General features: G+C 45.5%; 1 protein-coding gene across 1 annotated transcript in view; it reads left to right on the top strand.

Annotated features, from left to right (window-relative positions):
* Window positions 1–13,545, top strand: part of LOC117057965 — a 72,537-nt gene that overhangs the window by 5,078 nt on the left and 53,914 nt on the right. Inside the window, exons 7-11 of the mRNA XM_033168805.1 lie at window positions 2,358–2,429; window positions 3,510–3,653; window positions 5,178–5,249; window positions 8,223–8,377; window positions 8,527–8,743. Of these exons, the coding sequence (XP_033024696.1) occupies window positions 2,358–2,429; window positions 3,510–3,653; window positions 5,178–5,249; window positions 8,223–8,377; window positions 8,527–8,743 (660 nt within the window). The remainder of the gene's footprint in view (window positions 1–2,357; window positions 2,430–3,509; window positions 3,654–5,177; window positions 5,250–8,222; window positions 8,378–8,526; window positions 8,744–13,545) is intronic.

Here is a 13,545-nt window from a genome sequence, read left to right as displayed (position 1 = left end):
CATTCCTTAGAAACAAATGGGGAGGTGGGTGTTTGGAATTTGTGGGATACGTATTGTTACTGGATTGGGCGTTGGGCTGAATGACCTCTTGGGGGTGGGCCTTCCAACTTGGGGATTCTTGACTAGAAGATTTATCCAAATGGGTTTTATACTGCTGTAAGTTGCCTGGGACCTTGAGCTTGTTTGGAGGTTCTAGCAGGGGAGCGCAGCTATCGTATACCCTTGACCGAAGAACGGTACACTCCTTCTATCTGGGATGGTCGCCGAAGAATTGATGCTTTTGAATTCTGGTGCTGGAGGAGACTCTTGAGAGTCCCATGGACTGCAAGAAGACCAAACCTATCCATTCTCAAAGAAATCAGCCCTGAGTGCTCACTAGAAGGACAGATCCTGAAGTTGAGGCTCCAGTACTTTGGCCACCTCATGAGAAGAGAAGACTCCCTAGAAAAGACCCTGGTGTTGGGAAAGATGGAGGGCACAAGGAGAAGGGGACGACAGAGGATGAGATGGTTGGACAGTGTTCTCGAAGCTACTAACATGAGTTTGGCCAAACTGCGAGAGGCAGTGAAGGATAGGCGTGCCTGGCGTGCTCTGGTCCATGGGGTCACGAAGAGTCGGACACGACTGAACGACTGAACAACAACAACAACAAAGTTGCCTGGGACACGGGTGGCGCTGTGGTCTAAACCAATGAGCCTTGGGCTTGCCGATCAGAAGGTTGGCAGTTTGAATCCCCATGACGGGGTGAGCTCCCGTTGCTCGGTCCCAGCTCCTGCCCACCTAGCAGTTCGAAAGCACACCAGTGCAAGTAGATAAATAGGTACTGCTCCAGCAGGAAGGTAAACAGCATTTCTGTGCACTGCTCTGGTTCACCAGAAGCGGCTTACTCATGCTGGCCACATGACCCGGAAGCTGTCTGCAGACAAACGCCGGCTCCCTTGGCCTATAGAGCAAGATGAGCGTGCAACCCCAGAGTCGTCCATGACTGGACCTAATGGTCAGGGGTACCTTTACCTTTAAGTTGCCTGAAGCATGGCTGGTCAGAACTTGTTAGTAGCCTTGGCAAAGTGGCCCAGAACCACTCCTTTGTTAGAGATGCTTCTCAATACCTTGTCTGTTGGATAAAGAAATTGCCAAAGGCTGTTCTGGCAGGGAAGTATGGGAGCCATTTTGGAGATGGGCATGCGTCTTTCTTCCCCTCCCCTTTCCTCTTCCTTTGGCTGGGGATGATGTCATTAAGCGGTGTGTGTAGACTGGGCAGAGACAGAGAGCTGGGATGGTTCTGGTATCATCTTACAGTGCTAGTTGACTGCCCTGTAGGAGCAGTGAACTTTGAGACACCTGACAGAGCATTCAGTGCTGTTCCTTCACTTCTGATCAACCTGTATATTTGTAAATGAACACAAATTATAAACGGCCTCGGCCTAGTATACCTGAAGGAGCGTCTCCACCCCCATCGTTCAGCCTGGACACTGAGGTCCAGCTCCGAGGGCTTTCTGGTGGTTCCCTCACTGCGAGAAGTGAGGTTACAGGAAACCAAGCAGAGGGCCTTCTCGGTAGTGGCGCCTGCCCTGTGGAATGTCCTCCCTTCAGATGTCAAGGAAATAAATGGTTATCTGACTTTTAGAAGACATCTGAAGGCAGCCCTGCTTAGGGAAGTTTTTAATGTTTGATGTTTTATTCTGTTTTTAATCTGCTGGGAACCGCTCAGAGTGGCTGGAGAAACCTAGCCAGATGGGTGGGGTATAAATAAATAAATAAATAAATATTATTATTATTATTATTATTATTATTATTATTATTATTACAACACTCTTGTAAGACTCCAGTGACTTTCCAAAGGAAACCAAATCTGCGTATGCACTGCATCCCTGAAACCTTTTACAGCTCCGAGAATGTGCACAACAATTTGAAAACAACTAAACCAAACACAATTTACACCTTCACACAAAAACAAAATTGATTTTTTTAAAAAAATCCAAATTTTTCAGCTTCACGTTTTAGCTTTATTAGAAATACTAAATAATTGCACAACCATCAAAATACATTTTCTAGCATCCCCCCCAAAAAAATCTTCAACCTGTTCCACTCACTTCTGAGCATCAGCGCAAATATCTGTGCACTGACACCTGAAGGTTTCCTACAAGGGGGAGGGGGGATAATCCCCGCATCTACAATTTGATATTAGAAATTTCACTGATGACTTTGTGAGAAATGGATAAAAAAAATTCATGTGATTTTAGAAGCTAAATGGCAACATCTGGAGGCACATGACTGAGGTTCAGTTGCGGAGAACATTTTGTACTGCCTACTCCACATCTCTTACCAATTTATCCCGCCTCTTCTTCCCAAAATAGTGCATGGGAATCTGGATTTTGCTGACTTCCTGGACATTTTGAAGACCACCCCATCCTTTACAGAAAGAGAGGGTACGTGGAGGGGAAATTGTGGGAATGTTGAGGAAAGTAGGAGAATATATTGATTAAATATTATCCCTCCTCACTCGCGCTAGTGAGCAAGCAGCAGAGCACATTCCCTTGCACATTGCTGCAAGCAAGTTGGTGGATTCATTAGAATCACTGAAGTTAAGCAATCCAGTCTGGGTTGTCCAGCCTGGATTCTCCCTTGTAAGTTTCCCCTTTTATTTAAAACAACAATAACACGACAGTCTTGTTTAAAAGTAAGAGTCAAGTTCACAGTTCACAGCAGTATTCTGAGGGCAGGCTTTATCTTGTGGTTACAGTTACATTTGTAGAGAAAAGAACACTGAGCTAGGACTCAGACTTTCTACCTTGTGGTTTCCATCCTCTGTGTGCTGCTGGCTAAGAACCAGAGGAGAGGAAGATGGCAAAAGAGGAAGATGACTGCATGGCTAGCCCTTTTATAGGGTCTGCTAGGGTCACGCCCATCTACCTGGTCACACACAGGGGGAGGATGCTCCAGAACAGGTATGACAGGAAGTCCTCCCTGTCTGGGGCAACATTCCCCTGTGTGTCCACTCTAGGAAACAGGAACTGTTGTATTTGACTGCTTCAGTGATGATACATCCCACAGAAATGGAGCAAACTATGGCTGTGTTTCTCATCTTCTTACCTAGACTGAGTACACACTCTACCTTTAAGCTCATCCTTTTCCTCAAAGAATTCTGGTGACTTCTGCACTATTAAGGATTGCTGGGAATTGTAACAACAGGCTTAGCCACACCTGCCTTTTGCCCCCTGTTCTTTGCAGACACAAGTGCACGGTTATGAGTGTGAACATCGCATCAGCTCGGCCAGTCAGTGTCCTTAACTTCGCTGACACCAGTATAGTAAAATATGGCAGATAGGGCCCGAGCGTGAAATTTCCTAAACTGCTCCTTGGCAGGGAGAACTAGGGCAAATATAGTTTCGCTTGCGACACACTGCTTACCCGAATAATCCCCCCACTGGAATATATTGAAATTAAGTGGTTATCTTGTGCACACTAATAGGCTTCTTCTTCCTTCTCTCCCCCTGCACTTTCTACAGCTCTCAAGAATGCTCTGTTCATTTTCAAAAACATTAGGAAAGACATGGTGGCCATTGATGACTTAGAGACCATTTTGGCTTGCCTGGGGGTCACTCTGAGCTCCAAGGTTATACAACATGCAGTGGGATCCATCCGAGTTACCTGTAAGTATCCACCAATTCCAGTGTGTGCTGAAGTAGGGGGGTGGGTGGGTTGTGTGAATGCACTGAATGTTTCGCTGGTGGGCTGCAAATTTCAGCCAGGCCTCTGTAGTCTCCTGATCCAGGGTCAGAAAAGAACTTTGGAGGTTCGTTAGTGTTAATTTACAAGACCTCAAATTCTCTTCCATCTCAGATTTATGCCCAGTCCAGATCGCAACACCTGGCTTTCCTGGCCTCCCCTCTTGAAAGTAACGGAGCTACATCCCTCTGTAGTATTTAGCACTGAGCCAAAATTTCCATCTGGAATATTTTTCTTCTGCAATGGGGAAGTGAGACGGAGAGGGCAAAAGAAAGAGATTGAGGGGGTTGGGGAATAAAATCTAAAGATTTTAGGGTTCAGAGAAAATAGAAAAATCCTGCAGTTCAGCATCAAAATATACAAAGATCTACTATCCCCTCCCATAGGAGCCTGCTTGCATCTTAAGATCATCTACAGAGGTCTTCTTGTTGATTCCAAATCCACATTTGCCTGGAATAATGGAGAGACTTTTTTTTTTTTACCGTTATTGCACTCTTTGAAACTCCCTGCCTGGAGAAGTTTGTTTCCCCTCCCCCCCCCTTATTGGCCTGCCACATCATTAAAAGTATGGTTTCTTAAGTATGCTGAGAGTTGGTAAGGGACCTCTATTCCCTTCACAGAGCTATCATTCCCAAAGTTTTCTAGGAAGAGGGTCGACTCTGGAATTCACAGCTCTGTGATGGAAATAGAGGTAGAGGTAAAGGGACCCCTTACCATTAGGTCCAGTTGCGGATGACTCTGGGGTTGCAGTGCTCATCTCGCTTTATTGGCCCAGGGAGCCGGCGTACAGCTTCCGGGTCATGTGGCCAGCATGACTAAGCCGCTTCTGGCTAACCAGAGCAGCGCACAGAAACGCCGTTTACCTACCCGCCGGAACAGTACCTATTTATCTACTTGCACTTTGACGTGCTTTTGAACTGCTAGGTTGGCAGGAGCAGGGACCGAGCAACGGGGCTCACCTCGTCGCAGGGATTCGAACCGCCGACCTTCTGATCGGCAAGCCCTAGGCTCTGTGGTTTAACCTACAGCACCACCCACATCCCTCCTATTTCCAGCTCTCAGAACTCTTTACAAACAACACTTCCCAGAATTCTTTAGCAGAACCTGTGTCTGCTTTAAGTCCAGTGGTACTGCCTTTACTCTGTAGTGCAGATGGTCCCAGAATCTGACATCCAACCCTGCAAAATACAGATAGCCAAAGGTTAACAAATTCCCAATTGCAAATCAGTTGCATAAACACCAGCTGCTGAAGAACTCTCCTCAGCCTGTTGCTCTGGAAATCAACAGGACTGGACAACACTGGTGGACCTCACTGGGAAAAGTGGAACAGAGGGGCCTTCTCCACATTGCACCAACCTTGAAAACAGGAACCCTTAAGCATGTGGGTCCAAATGGGGAGAGGCATTCCTTTGCATAAGCAGGACCCGTTTCCTTTCATTCTGTTACAGGGGACGGGAAAATAAACATCTCAGAATTTCTGTCACTTGTGAGAGGACCAACAGTTTGCCATAAAGGACTAGGTAAGTGATCATCGCCCATAAATTGGACTGGGGTCTATCTAAAGGAATTTCGCAAGGCTCCTCTTTGAAGCAGAATAGGCATAGCGATTGAAACAAGTGTTTTCATAGGACTTTCACGGTGTTCATAGTGCTTCAGAAACATTTGCTTCTTGTAGAAAAATCTGTGGCCGTCCATATGTTGCTGGGACACATATGTTGGCGCCATTTTTGAACATCAGTCCTGCTGGCTAGGGCTGATGGGCAGGGGTGTAGCAAGGTAAATTGGTACCCGGGGGCAAAAAAATATTTTGTCCCCCCCCCCCGCAGGCATGGGAAGGTCAGGTGGTACCCGGTGCGGAAAATTTCTTGTCAACCCCCCCCCATTGATTCCCCCCCCCCTGCAAAAATGGTTTTACATTATTTCATATTTTGTTACAAAGGAATAATAACAAGTAATAAAAAAAAAAAACTTTTTTTATATCCCACCCTCCCCGGCCGAAGTCGGGCTCAAGGTGGCTAACATCAGATACATAACATTAGTATAAAATCAAACAATACAGTGGTGCCCCGCTAGACGAATGCCTCACTAGACGAAAAACTCGCTAGACGAAGGCATTCGTCTAGCGGAAGGCTGCCCCGCAAGACGAATTTGTCTATGGGGCTGCCTCGCAAGACGAATTTTTTTTTTCGTCTAGCGAAAACTATGGTTTGCATTGCCGCTTCGCTAGACGAAAAAACCGCTAGACGAAAATATTCGCAGAACGAATTATTTTTGTCTAGCGGGGCACCACTGTAATTAAATTACCTCCTAAAAAATCTCAAAATCAAATTAAAGTCTAATTAGATGGCTTTCCACAGGGTTAGGGTTGGGAACAGTAAGTGTTCTCTGAACTGAAATTTCAGCCTTCATGACATAGGAAAACAGCCAAGTGAACAGCTATTTTGGTGGAGGAGGGTCAAGATATTAACCGATATGCATGAAATTTCATATATAGCTATATAATCCCTAGTATAGTAAATTAAGACCTTCAGAGCAGGCATTTTAAAAAATAAAATAAAATAAAATTCCCCCCAAAATAATTGTTCCTTGATAATTTGTCACCCCCTCCATTATGGAACCCGGGGTGGCTCGCCCCCCTTGCTACGCCCCTGCTGATGGGAATTGGAGTTGAACAGCATTTGTAGAGCCAAAGGTTCCACGTCCTTACAGCGACATTGTACAACTGGTTGGAATTATTAACCTGACATAGCAGAATAGGATGGGAGGGGACAGGACTTGAATGGGAAAGAAAGTAACACACTTGGCTTAGTATGTGTAAAATATTTACCCACTTTTAGAGTGTCATAAAATTCTACAGTACTCAATTTTGAGCCAGAGCAGAACTCCAACGTATAGTTAAAAGAGTAAAAACTTTAAACACGTTGCAGGATTCCCCCCCCCCCCAAAATGACCAGAGGCAATTATATTTCATTCAGCAGCGCTTTACTGCTACTGAAGGCAAATGAGCAGAATGATCACAAATCCATTACATTCAGGATTGGCACTGTCCATAAGAAATCCATTGACAGTAGTCTTAACTTAAACTTACAATAACTTACAGGTATAGTAAGTCTAACCCCGAACACTAAGCATACTATGTACAGAACACCACACCAGAAGGAAAAGAGATAGAAAGAGAAAGTGAAACCCAGGCTCCTTCTGGCCTTACTTTTACAGTGGTACCTCTAGTTACGAACTTAATTCGTTCCGAAGGTCCGGTCTTAACCTGAAGCTGTTTTTAACTAGAGGCGTGCTTTTGCTAATGGGGCCTCTTGCTGCCGCTGTGCCGCCGGCACAAGATTTCCGTTCTCATCCTGGGGCAAAGTTCTCAACTTGAGGTAACTCTTACAGGTTAGCGGAGTTTGTAACCTAAAGCGTTTGTAACCTCAGGCATTTGTAACTCGAGGTACCACTGTATAGTCAGCATGACCTGGACAGAAAGAGATAAGAGAACCAATTTAAGCCAGCTGTAGTCAGCTTCTCTGAAGAAATAACCCAAACATCATGAACTTTCTGCTTGTTTCTTTCACGCAGAGAAGCTTCCAGAACCCCCTTGAATTAATTAGAATAGGAAAGATCTCTACACATCAGATCAATACTTTCTACACTAAGAAATGCAAACTGACATAGAAAGTCATGCCTTCCTTTGTTTTCTGTATGAGTCACTGATCTGGAAAGGGGCACCTAAAAGGAGGTAACCCTAGAGCAGAGCAGTGACTTCTGGAGAAATGCAGTGGGTAGGTTCTGTTAACAGAAGATCATTCTCCTGTGTTTGCACAGAGAGTAAATGGCCTTGGCTCTGTACACTTGAAGGAGCGTCTCCATCCCCAGCATGGACACTGAGGTCCAGATCCAAGGGCCTTGTGGTGGTTCCTTCACTGCGGGAAGTGAAGCTACAAGAAACCAGGCAAGAGGGTCTTCTCAGTGGTGGCACCCACCCTGTGGAACACCCTCCCGTCAGATGTCAAGGAGATAACAAACTATTCAACCTTTAGAAGACATCTGAAGGAAGCCCAGTATATAGGGGAAGTGTTTCAATGTTTAATGTTCCATTATGTTTTTATATATGTTGGAAGCTGCCCAGAGTGGCTGGGGCAACCCAGTCAGATGGGCGGGACACATTAATAAATTGTCATTATTATCATTATCATCCTCCTCATTATTAGCCCAGTCCTGCGTACATATTTTCAGTTCATATGAGACTGGCCATTTTGATTTTATTTACTTCTCACTGAACTCTTAAGAGCTCTCTCACGGCACACTAATGCACCCCTGCCAGCACACAGTTTAGAAGTTACTGTGCAAAATGTTTTTGTTTCAGAAGTATATGAGGGTTATTCTGTAGAGGCCTTGTTTCAGCTGAAGCTGCAGAATCTGATAGGGTCTCTTTGCTTCTCTCTGCTACATCTGTTAGATGAAACCTCTGCTTGGGGGTCTTCCCGGGACTTTTCTAGTAATACAGATGATTCGGAGACCCAATGGAGAATGCTGCCTGCTCATAATCACCCACCCCTGTTCTATAATCCTGATTATGATGCCGCTCTTGCCCAGCTACGGAAGAGGAAAAATAAATCCCAGAAACCTGCTGAGCCTGAGCAGACAAAACCCAGTACTGCAGTTGTTCCTGAAATCCGTGTGGAAGAGAAGAGCATTGAGTGGCCAAAAGTCGGACGAAGCTTTGGCTATACAAGTCAGGACACCCTGTTTCCTCTCTCCTCCACCTTAATCTTGAAAGAAGATGCCAGGATTTCCGCCCAGAAGGCAAGAAAGATGTCATTGACTGAAAGCCAAGAAGAAGAAGAGGAGCTTCCTTTCTCAGTGATCAACTATGACAGAATCCAGAAGCAGAAGAAGAAGAAGAGGCTGTCCTTCAACAAGGATCTTCCAAGGAGGTATGAATTTGAAGAGGCCCTCGAAACATCAGATTCCGAAAGTGAAGGCAAGAAGCCGTCAGAAGCAGTATCCGACGAGCAAGGTGGGTTCTGAAATGTTGTCCATTCAATGCAATACATGCTTGAACTTGCACGTTTTGAATCAAATGAACTGGAGGGGCGGTTGTCATTTGCAATATGGGATTTGTTCACTCGCTTTTATAAAGGGAATCCGCACAAAGCTTTCATCCAACCATTGTTATCCTGTATTTTCACTGTGGTTCTGTTCTTTTCTCTGACTGTGCTACCCTTCCCTCTTTTCAAAGTGTTTGGGTGATGCATCAGTGAAAGAGAACCAATCACATCTCAGCGCACAATTCTATGTACACATCCCATTATGTTCTATCCAACCGCTCAGCGTGACATGGCTGCTGTTTGTGGAGCCAATAGAAGCTCAGCAAACTTCCATTGTAACCTTTGGTGGCGGTGCAATTTTTAGAGCCCATATTTGCTTTCTTAATCAATCTTTTAATTATTATTAAAGTGCTTTCCCCCCTTTTTCATAAAAAACCCTAATAATATTAATATAAAGTTTTATAGGTGTAGGAAAACCAAACAACCCTATTTCTGATCACTGCTGAAATGGCAGTAACTGGAATTTATTATTTTTTAAAAAAAAAAAATGTTATGGCATTATGGTGCTTATAGCACAATGGGTGCTTCCTGGCAGGGGATTAATTTGCAAGCGGACCATTGAGATATTGCATATGGGTTTTATATCTCTCTTGAGTTTTACCCAGAAAGGGTAAATCCAGATTAAATTGGGGACAGGGATAAGTTGTGGCATTTCGATGCCGATGACATTATGTAGATCAGAGTTTTCCAAGCTGTGTGTCGCAACATGTTAGTATGTTGGTTGCAATGTGTAGGTCTGTCTTGCGAACGCTCCCTGTGCTCCTCCCGGAACTGGAAAAAGAGCGGGCAGCCCTTTATGGTTTGCTGGTAGAACTGAATTAGTGTGTCGTGAAATGATGCACGTCTAAAAAAATGTGTCGCCAATGTGAAAAAGCTTGGAAAGCTCTGGTGTGGATGCTGCAAACAGCCATGGTGGTGGCAGCAACAATTTGCAAACCCGAGAAGCATTAATCCTACCAAACCTGCCCCCCGATATCTGGAACCACACTCTTTAATATCATAATGCAAAACAACAACAACCCCCCCCCATGATGGTGTTATGGTGCTGTTGCATGATGTGGCATGATGCTGTTGTGGTGACACGGGTGGCACTGTGATCTAAAACACTGAGCCTCTTGGGCTTGCCGATCAGAAGGTTGGCAGTTCGAATCCCTGCAATGGGTTGAGCTCCCATTGCTCTGTCCCAGCTCCTGCCAACCTAGCATTTCGAAAGCACACCAGTGCAAGTAGATAAATAGGTACCGCTGTGGTGGGAAGGTAAATGGCATTTCCGTGTGCTCTGGTTTCCGTCACGGTGCCCCGTTGCGCCAGAAGCGGTTTAGTCATGCTGACCACATGATCTGGAAAGTTGTCTATGGGCAAACGCCGGTCCCATCGGCCTGAAAGCGAGATGAGCGCCGCAACCCCATAGTCGCCTTTGACTGGACTTAACCATCCAGGGATCCTTTACCTTTACTTCCCAGAACACTGAGCAAATGCTAGGGGCCAGACTCCCAGGTTTACTTTCCTTTGGACAAGAGACCACTGGAGACCAATGTCTTTGTAGTTTTGCTTTATTTCCAAATATATAAGTAGAGCATAGAAGAAGCAAATAAACACTCCTAAAGCAGGCAGAAAAACAGTCAAGCTTGCTTCGGATTCCACAGGCAGTGCATCATTTACAGCCAATCAGAGTTCCTCTCCCCTCTCTCCGTTTGTCCTTCTCTTTCTCCTCTTTTGCCAACTTCAAAACAGTCAGACTGTTCCTCTGCATCCTCACACTAGCTCAAAATCTCAAAATCTGTTAGGTGCAGGCCACCACCGTTTACACATGTTCAATATGTGTGTGACCGCACATACATGCATCATGTATGTAGTGACCTGGAAGTGACCTGGAAATGTGACAAAAATGTTGCAAAAAAGGGGCAGATGGGGTGTTTGCAAGCTTTTACAATGGTGTTTCAAATATGCGCGATTTCATGCACGTGTGGTGCATGGGAACGTAACCCCCGCATAAATGGGGGGGGTGTGTTTGCCTGTATTACATGCCAAAAACTGTAGATAGAATTGTAGAGCTGTAGAGCTGGAAGGGACCCTGAGGATCATCTAGTCCAACCCCCTGCAATGCAGGAATATGCAGCATCCCATACAGGGGATCGATCCTGCAACCTTGGTGGTATCAGAACCACGCTCCAACCAATGGAGCTATCCAGATATTCCCATCAATTCGGGGCGCATTTAACTTTCTTTTCTTAATCCCCACCCACTGAGGAAATGAAAGCCAGTCATTTCCTCTCCCCCTTCCCCTCTATTATCAAGTGATCAACTTAATGTGTCATCACCAACCAGGGTCAGTAACGTTATGTGTGGGCAGAGGAGTAAGCTGTGTTAAAGATGAGAAAATGCAGAGCAAAGAAAGTTATGCCTCTTCACTTCAGAAAACAAGCAACGACATGGCGAGGGGCTTCACAAAACATTTGATCACGTGGGCAGCCAAGATAACCTTACAGTGGCGTTTTCCTGACAATTCTAGACATTATACTTGCTATGAGAAACACCAGTGTCGTGTTGTACTGGAATCCAGCATTGCCTGAGCTCTGTGAGTGCAGCTTTCTCCCGACTGAAGTGCAGAGTGTTTGAGGGCCAGGACATTCGCAGGGAAACCAAAATGCTTATTTACAAAGCTATTGTGCTACCAACCTTACTGTATGCTTGTGAAACGTGGACCACTTAAAATGCCATCTCCAACTCCTTGAAAGATTCCGTCTATGGTGTCTCCGAAAAATTTTAGATGTCACCTGGGAAGACAGGCGAACAAGTGCAAGTGTACTGGAAGAAGCAAAGATCAGCAGTGTTGAAGCAATGGTTCTTCAACATCAACTTCGTTGGACTGGTCATGTTGTGTGGATTCCTGATGATCGTCTTCCAAAGCAACTACTCTATTCTGAACTTAAAAATGGAAAGCGTAATGCTGGTGGTCAACAAAAGAGGTTCAAAGACTCTCTCAAGGCAAATTTTAAAAAAAATTGTAGCATAAGTACCAACAACTGGGAAACACTGGCTTGCAAGCGCTCCAATTGGAGAACAGCCTTTACCAAAGGTGTCATGGGCTTTGAAGACGTTCGAACTCAGGACGAAAGGGAGAAATGTGCTAAGAGGAAGGCACGTTTAGCAAACCCTCACCATGATCAAGTCCTGCCCAGAAACTTATGTCCCCACTGTGGAAGGACGTGTGGATCCAGAATTGGCCTCCACAGTCACTTACGGACTGAGTTTTGAAAACCGTGTTTGTGGAAGACAATCTTACTCAGTTACGAGTGATCGCCAAAGAAGAAGAGTTGTATTTCTCACAGCAAATGCACAAAGCAGAGACATCTAAAGTAGTTCTGTGTCCGTGAACAAAACAGGGCTCTCAGAGATGTGTTTAATGGCAGTGTTTAATGGTGTACGTGCACTTGGAAGGGAGTCCCACATTTTGCATGTTTGCTGCAGGAAGCACTAGTGCCATTTCACACATCACATGGCACAAACACACATTGGCCTCTGAAAGTGCCCTCGGCAGAGAGCCTCAACCAGTTTTGACTTCCTAATGAGTGCATTTGCATGACCCCTATGTTTGTAAATACAGGCCAGTCTTCAGTTATCATTCAGCTTTGTTTCCAAGTGCACCCTTGAAGCCTCCCACCTATGCACCTAAGAACAATTGTAAGTATCAATGAGATCATCCCAACTTCGCCCACAAAGGCATCATGCGAGTGCTACGCTCAGTTTGCGCCGAGTTCAGGTTTCAGTTCCATGTAGAAGCTGCCTTTTTCAAAGGGTGCAAAACACCACTCCTCATGAACAATCGCTTTTTCATGCGAAACAAAGCCAAGTGCTACATGAACATAAGAAAATTGTGCTGGATCAGGCCAGTGGCCCATCTAGTCCAGCATCCTGTTCTCATGGTGGCCAACCAGATGCCTGTGGGAAACCTGCAAACAGGATCTGAGCACAAGAGCCCTCTCCCCTCCTGTGTTTTCCAGCGCCTGGCATTCAGACCTCCAACTGTGGGGGCAGAGCATGTTATGAAAACGTCCCGCGAGGGCACGTTGTGAGACTGACCCCCAGGTAGGGACGAAGCCTGCGTGCCCTCCTGGCTACTCGAGTCCAGGGGCACATTGATAATATGCGATTGTTCCCCAGAGTGAAGAACAACACACACAAGCCATTAAGGCTATAAACTACTTTATTGCAGATAAAATGCAGAGTATGTCTCTGCTTGCAAGCTCAGTAAGTCAGAGCTTGCAATAGGGTGTCCAGCATCTCTGAGCCAGAAACGAAAGTAAAGGTACAACAGTACAGTACAAATACATCACGTGTGTGAGAAAGCTGGAAGGACTAGTGGCTTTCTCACAGGATGAAAACAGACACATAGTCACGTGAGCCTCGCTGCTGAGGCTTTTGCAGCTCGGCTTGTAATAATACCACAACAGAGCATAGCCATCGTGACTGGCAGCCATTGATAAATCTTTCTTATAGATTTAGTTTCATAGAACTGTAGAGTTGGAAGGGACCCTGAGACTCATCTAGTCCAACCCCCTGACCAGTGCTCCTGTTAGCTAGGGATGGTGAGAGTTTTAGTCCCAAAACATCTGGATGGCCGAGTTTGCCTATGCCTGTGTCTGAGCCTTCGGTGCCTGGGTGGGGATGGAGAAACACCTAAGCAAAGAGAGAGAGAGAGAACAGGCTT

Source organism: Lacerta agilis, chromosome 14, assembly GCF_009819535.1.
Source record: "Lacerta agilis isolate rLacAgi1 chromosome 14, rLacAgi1.pri, whole genome shotgun sequence".
NCBI lineage: Eukaryota > Metazoa > Chordata > Lepidosauria > Squamata > Lacertidae > Lacerta > Lacerta agilis.
Note: the sequence above shows the minus strand (reverse complement) of the source record. Positions and strands in the feature narration are given on the sequence as shown.